The following is a 6,198-nucleotide window of genomic DNA, read 5'->3' as shown; positions in this document are numbered from 1 at the left end:
GGGATATGCTCAAACTCCAGGTGAGAACCTTGCTTCGACTATGTTGATGCTAACGGCAACGACGTCTATGGACATCGTCTTCCTCGCAGGAGGTACCGCTGTGGAGCTCCAGCACCTATGGTACTTTGCTTTGTTGTCACCGGGTGAAAACCTAAGTTCAGGCTCGCTGGATCGGACGATGGTGTTGTGTCTTTGACAGCACTACCTCCTTGGAGGCCCAAACAACGGCTCATGTTGTTGTGCGTGGTTGAGGGTGGTGCGTTTGGTGGTGGTGGTTGGGCCAGCTTGGGGCCGACGGTGGTGTGCTTTCTTCTTCATGTGTTTCTCTTCGGCTGTCCTTCACGTGGTCACTGTCCTGTTGTTGTGCATGCTCAAGACCCTCCCATGGTTGCCGTTGTGCTGTGGCGAGCTTTGTGCTCTTGGTGTTGTCTTGATTCACCTTTGCTCAATGACGATGCAATGACGCCTCCCCAACCTGCTAATCGTTTCGACCGCCCATGGCGGATCTCCCAGTCAAGGTTCGTGTTAAGGTTTGACACTCGTTGATTATAGATGATACTCTGTTGTGCCGTGGGGCTCGGTACGCACGCTGGTGCGGTGCGTTAGGTTGTTTGCAGAGTCTTGGTATTGTGATCCCTCGACAGCACCCCACATCTACCTGTGTCTCTTGTGGTGTTGGTCTTTCTGCCTGCTAGCTAGGTCATGCCTTCTCCTGGGTGGCAATTTTTTTCCTCATCTCCTGTAACCTTGTTACCTATACGGTTTTCGGCCCGGTTTCCCTCATAAACGGGTCAACTTGTTTAGGTTTTTAAGCTGGTTTCCCTTATAAACTGGATCAACCAAAGCTTAAGGGGTTGCTCTTGGCTTTGGCAGCTTTTTGAGCAATATATTCAGGTGGGGATCCTCTCCCCCCCGGTGACCGTTAAAAATAATAATAATAGCAGTCATCAAAGCCAAGAGCACTGCCACCATGATAGTACTACTTGTGCTGCTAATTAAGAGTCCAACAACGTCCCAGCTGCAGCATATATGTAGCAATGATTTTTCTCACGCTGAATTAATACTAGTTATTAGTTTTACTGAATTCCCTCACACTGGATGCATGGTACTACGTACTAGTTCTACTAATGGTCAAATTCAACAGTAGGGTCATACACGCCTGGTCCACTCAAAACATGTCAGTTCACAGACAAACATCACAAACCACCGCAAGCCAACTGCACATAGCTGAAACGTACCAGAAATAAAACGTACTGAATAGTTTTGCTTGACTTTCGAACCAAAGGTTTGCGACGTCCTTCGCAGTCTTGCCACGCCTACTCTCGTGATTGACGCTAGACCATCCAAACTTCAAATTTCAGCACCGAATCGACAAAGACACGAACTCGCGTGCAAGGAAATTTGAGAGAGGGGCACAAGTGCTTTGCGCTGATCAAACTTCTGTAGCTTTTCTCGTCTTTTCTCTTCTCTTATTTGAACATAAAAAACTTGAACAAGAGAACGGTAAACATGGCCTTGTGCGAGTCGTGCCACCCCGCGACTCGGGGATCACGCGGGCGCACAACTCACAACATGACAAGACTCAGACTTTGCACGAACAAACTCGTGGAGTCGTCCACACTATGACACGGCGATTACACAACATTGTCTACCACATTGATCATTCTTTCATATGTAAAAGGGGAAAATGAAATCTACAATTAACATGACACGGTGGTAGATTCATTCAGCACACTGGACAATGACTAGAGGAGGATCACTGGATGAGTGCTTGGTATGCCTCCCGCATGGTTGGTCTTGCTTGCGGAGAAGATTCCAAGCAAGAAAAGGCGAGGCTGACGAGCAGAGCCAAGCTATCCTCTTCTGTTCTTGTTGGTGTTGTCGGCCGTTGGTCTAGAATATCTTTCACCAGCACATCTTGTTCCCCGCTTGAGATACCATCTAATAGATCCATTGGATGCTTGCCCATCACTAACTCTAGCACAACCACGCCAAAACTATAGACGTCACATTTCTCAGTCACAACAGATGTGTACACCATTTCTGCACAATACCAAATTAAACATTAGAATTAGAAATAAAGTGGATAGAGATGAATGCATCTGACGTGAGAAGGAAAGATATACTACTACATACCAGGAGCAATGTACCCATATGTTCCTGCTAGTGCGCTCCAGTTTGATGAATCGGGCTTAAGAATCCTTGCTGTGCCAAAATCTGAGACAAAAGCCTTCAAGGATGTATCAAGTAAGATGTTATTGCTTGTGATATCTCGATGTATTATAGGCGGACTGCATTCATGGTGCAAATAAGATACTGCTTGAGCCACATCATTTGCAACAGTAATTCTCTTGTGCCAATCCAATTCCTTTGCCAGCTCCTCATTTTCCAATGTCCTGTGGAGGCTTCCCTGCTGAATGTAGTCGTAGACTAGAAATTTATACGTTGGATGGGAGCAGAATCCATACATTTTGACAATGCTTCGTTGTCGGATCTGTGTTAAGATTTCCATTTCACTACGGAATCTTCTTTCATCATCCAACTCTTCTTCGTCCCGATGAAGCTTCTTGACAGCAACTAGCTGCCCGTCATGGAGTTGTGCCTTGTAGACTTTGCCGTATCCTCCTATTCCAATGATGTACTTATCATCAAAGTCTTCGGTTGCCCTTATAATATCGTCAAATGCTAATCTTCCATCAAAATTCCAAACAGAGAATAGGCCCCTTGCTTCATTGGTAACACTTTCTTGTGGTTTTCTCTTCATACGAGCAAGTATTATTATGACAACAGTTGCAGCAACAACGCTGAAACCCATCACAAGAACAATTGGCAAAAGCAAACCAAGTATCTTCCCCTTCTTGTGAGCAGCTACTGGGGTTGAATAACAAGGTGGCATGCCAGAGAGGTTACCACATAGACCTTTATTGGGAAGAAACCAACTTGTTGAAGCATTTTTTAGGAGCCTTGCTATTGGGATTGGTCCTTCCAACTCGTTGTAGGACACATCGACCGTTGAAAGGCTGACCATGCTTGCAAATGATGATGGGATGCTGCCACTGAACTGATTATGTGATAAATTCAGAAATTCCAGCATCTCCAACTTCCCGAGTTGCCGTGGCAACATACCAGTGAGGTTATTGTTGCTCACATCTAGCATGATTTGTTGAAAGGCTGACCATGCTTGCAAATGATGATGGGATGCTGCCACTGAACTGATTATGTGATAAATTCAGAAATTCCAGCATCTCCAACTTCCCGAGTTGTCGTGGCAACACACCAGTGAGGTTATTGTTGCTCACATCTAGCATGATTTGCAGGCCTGCTAAATTTCCAATCGCACCGGGCAAACTCCCACTGAAGTTGTTGTTGTTGATCTTCAAGGATTGCAATTTCGTGCAGCCCCCTAGTTCCTCAGGTATTAATCCACCCAATCTGTTCCCAGATATATCAAGGTATCCTATGTTGCTTAGCTTTTGTATTTCTATGGGTATGGGTCCAGATAGTCGGTTTGATGATAAGTTCAGTATATATAGATTTGCTAAAGTACAAATTTCTGGTGGAATCTCACCATTAAGATGATTAGAATCGAGTGTTAGTTCTTCTAGGCTGGACAATTTAGAAAGGATTGGAGGTATGGAACCAGTGATCATATTTTGTGCTAGCCGTAATACCGTTAATTGGGTACATGCACCTAGATTTTGTGAGATTTTCCCAGAGAATCTATTCGATGTCAAGCGCATGTCTTTTAGTTGTGGGTACACACCAAAATGCTGAGATAAATCTCCTGTTAGTTGGTTCCACTGAAGGTCGATTTCAACCAAACTCGTACATGTCTTTAAACTCTTTGGAATTAGGCCACTGAACATATTAGAAGATATGCCGACAAACTGAAGTCTACCACCCGAACATATTTTTGCGGGTAAAGTTCCTGAAAGTGAGTTGTTAGACAACCCAAGTTTAATAAGGCTTGTGAGATGTCCTATTTCTTGAGGAAGAGAACCTGATAGATTGTTTTCAAAGAGTTGCAGTTCTTGGATGCTTTGCAACTTCCCAAAAGTTTTTGGTATTGATCCCGAAATTTGGTTAAGATACAAGCCTAAATACTTGAGGTTCATCAGATTGCCAATCTCTTGGGGAATGAAACCGGTTATCTGATTATCAGAGAGGGATAATGCAAGTAACTTGGTAATATTTCCTAAGCTGTTAGGAAGAGAGCCAGATATTTGGTTCTCGGACAAGTATAATCCTTGGAGATTTAGCAAGCCACCCACTTCTGAAGGCATCGACCCTGTGATTTGATTTGTATAGAGAAAAAGCTTATTTAGCATAGTGAGGTTTCCTAGTCCCGGGGGTATTGAACCAGTTATTTGATTTCGATAGAGACAAAGTATATTCAACATATTAAGATTTCCTATTGTCGGGGGGATGGAACCTGTTATTTGATTATCATAGAGAAAAAGTGTGTTCATCTTAGTGAGATTGGTTATGGAGACTGGAATTGGACCCGATAAATCATTTGAATTAAGTTCAAGACTTTGCATATGGACTAGCCTACCTAATTCTTGGGGTATAGGCCCTGAGAGTTGATTACCAAATAGGTACAAAGTATTTAGTTGGGTCAGATTACCAATGGTTTTCGGTATGAAACCGCTTAAGCTGCTGTTGCTTAGTTGTAGAACTTGTAGGTTGACAAGCCTTCCAATCTCTTTAGGGATGAGACCGGATACCATGTTTTGGTGAATTCCAAGTTGAGTTAACATTGTTAGGTTACCCAGAGATGCAGGGATATGTCCTGTGAGTTTGTTAAATGAGAGATCAAGCAACATGAGACTTTTGAGGTCACCAATCTCACAAGGAATTTTCCCTGCGAGCTGGTTCTGCTTAAGGTTGAGTTCTAAAAGTGCTGACAGGGAGCTGATACTAGTGGGTAGTGCACCATGGAGGCTATTGTTATGAAGGTCGATATATGTGAGGAATGGAAGAGCCGAGAAGTTGAGCTCACCAAGTTTGCCATGGATGCCAGCATCCGGCAGGGAGATGTTGGTCACCACCCAGGGCATATGGCGACCATGGCGAACAGCCGTACACATTATGCCCGACCAGTTGCAGGGGCTGGTGTTCTCCTGCCAAGAGCTCATCTGCAGCAGTGGGCTCGCAAGAGTAGCTTTCCAGTGGAGGAGGGCCATTTGTTGGGACCTTAGTGAGATCCCTCCGTGCCGTGCCGCTTGTGCTTCTTCGAGGAGAAGAAGGCACGGCAGGAGCAGCAGGCAGAGATGCAACAGAGCTCGCATTTTGCAGCCTAGTGTTTGCATGTTGTGTTTGGTTTTGGGATGTGGCTTTGGTGCAAATGGAACCTCTATTTATATTTAGGTATGTGTCGTCCATGAGGCCCTCTAAGTCAGTCAACACACAGCGATTGAGGCGAAGGTGCTGGTGCTATCATTCATGTGGGCGTCACTTGTGCTGCACAAGTCTGTTGCATGGCAATTGCCAATATAGCTAGCTAGCTTAGCCCTCTATCATTGGCCCATCAAATAATGGTGATCTGCCAGCCTGCATGAATGCGAAGACCAGACCATAAACCTTGCTGAAGTCTTGGTCCTTTCCATACACACATGACAACAAGACCAGAAGTCCTGCCTTTTCACACCAGCACCGAATGGTACACACAGTACTTCATTATTTTTTTTGGAAAGATGATTGATACAATCTCGATCATCAGGTTTATTGCGATAGTTTTATGTGCCCACAAATTAAAATGTATCTATTATATTATTATTAAACTAAGAGGCATATGAGCAATCACATTTTTCACATAGGCAAAACCATATTATATGTTGCTTATAGATTTTAAAAGGCTGAGGTTTAGAAATCAAATTAATGTACCAGAGATTGTAACACAGGGAGTCTGGTCCGTCCGGTGCCAGTCCATGAAGGACTTTTTTTTTTTTGCGGGTGAGTCCATGAAGGACTTTGACCTGCAATCAGGCAAGGCATGCATTTATATTGAGGTGCACACGGAACTTCTATTTATATTGAGGTCCTCTAAGTCAGTCAACACTCAACACACATCAATTGAGTCGAATCTGCTGGTGCTATCATTCATGTGCGTGTGAGCTGTATGAATGCCAATTGCCTTAAGTCTGCCAGCCTGCATGAATGCAAAGACCAGACGATAAACCTCCCTTAAGTCTTCGT

At 44.2% G+C, this 6,198-nt stretch overlaps 2 protein-coding genes across 2 annotated transcripts; both read right to left on the bottom strand.

Annotated features, from left to right (window-relative positions):
- Positions 1-1,432: 1,432 nt before the first annotated feature.
- LOC125541438 (MDIS1-interacting receptor like kinase 2-like) lies at positions 1,433-3,124 on the bottom strand. Its single transcript, XM_048704855.2, has 2 exons — positions 2,137-3,124; positions 1,433-2,043 (listed from the first exon to the last, which is right to left on the bottom strand). The coding sequence occupies exons 1-2, from the start codon at positions 3,122-3,124 to the stop codon at positions 1,757-1,759; spliced, it is 1,275 nt and encodes a 424-aa protein (XP_048560812.2). The 3' UTR covers positions 1,433-1,756.
- An 8-nt stretch (positions 3,125-3,132) lies between these two features.
- On the bottom strand, positions 3,133-5,348 carry LOC147988181 (uncharacterized). Its single transcript, XM_087543382.1, has one exon. It carries the CDS (start codon positions 5,310-5,312, stop codon positions 3,135-3,137), a length of 2,178 nt encoding a protein of 725 aa, XP_087399508.1. The 5' UTR covers positions 5,313-5,348; the 3' UTR covers positions 3,133-3,134.
- Positions 5,349-6,198: the final 850 nt, after the last annotated feature.

The sequence above is a fragment of the Triticum urartu genome, chromosome 1A (assembly GCF_056163025.1).
Source record: "Triticum urartu cultivar PI428250 chromosome 1A, HENAU_Tu73, whole genome shotgun sequence".
Taxonomy (NCBI): domain Eukaryota; kingdom Viridiplantae; phylum Streptophyta; class Magnoliopsida; order Poales; family Poaceae; genus Triticum; species Triticum urartu.
The sequence above is the reverse complement of the archived record's forward strand: the minus strand, read 5'-3'. Positions and strand labels throughout refer to the sequence as shown.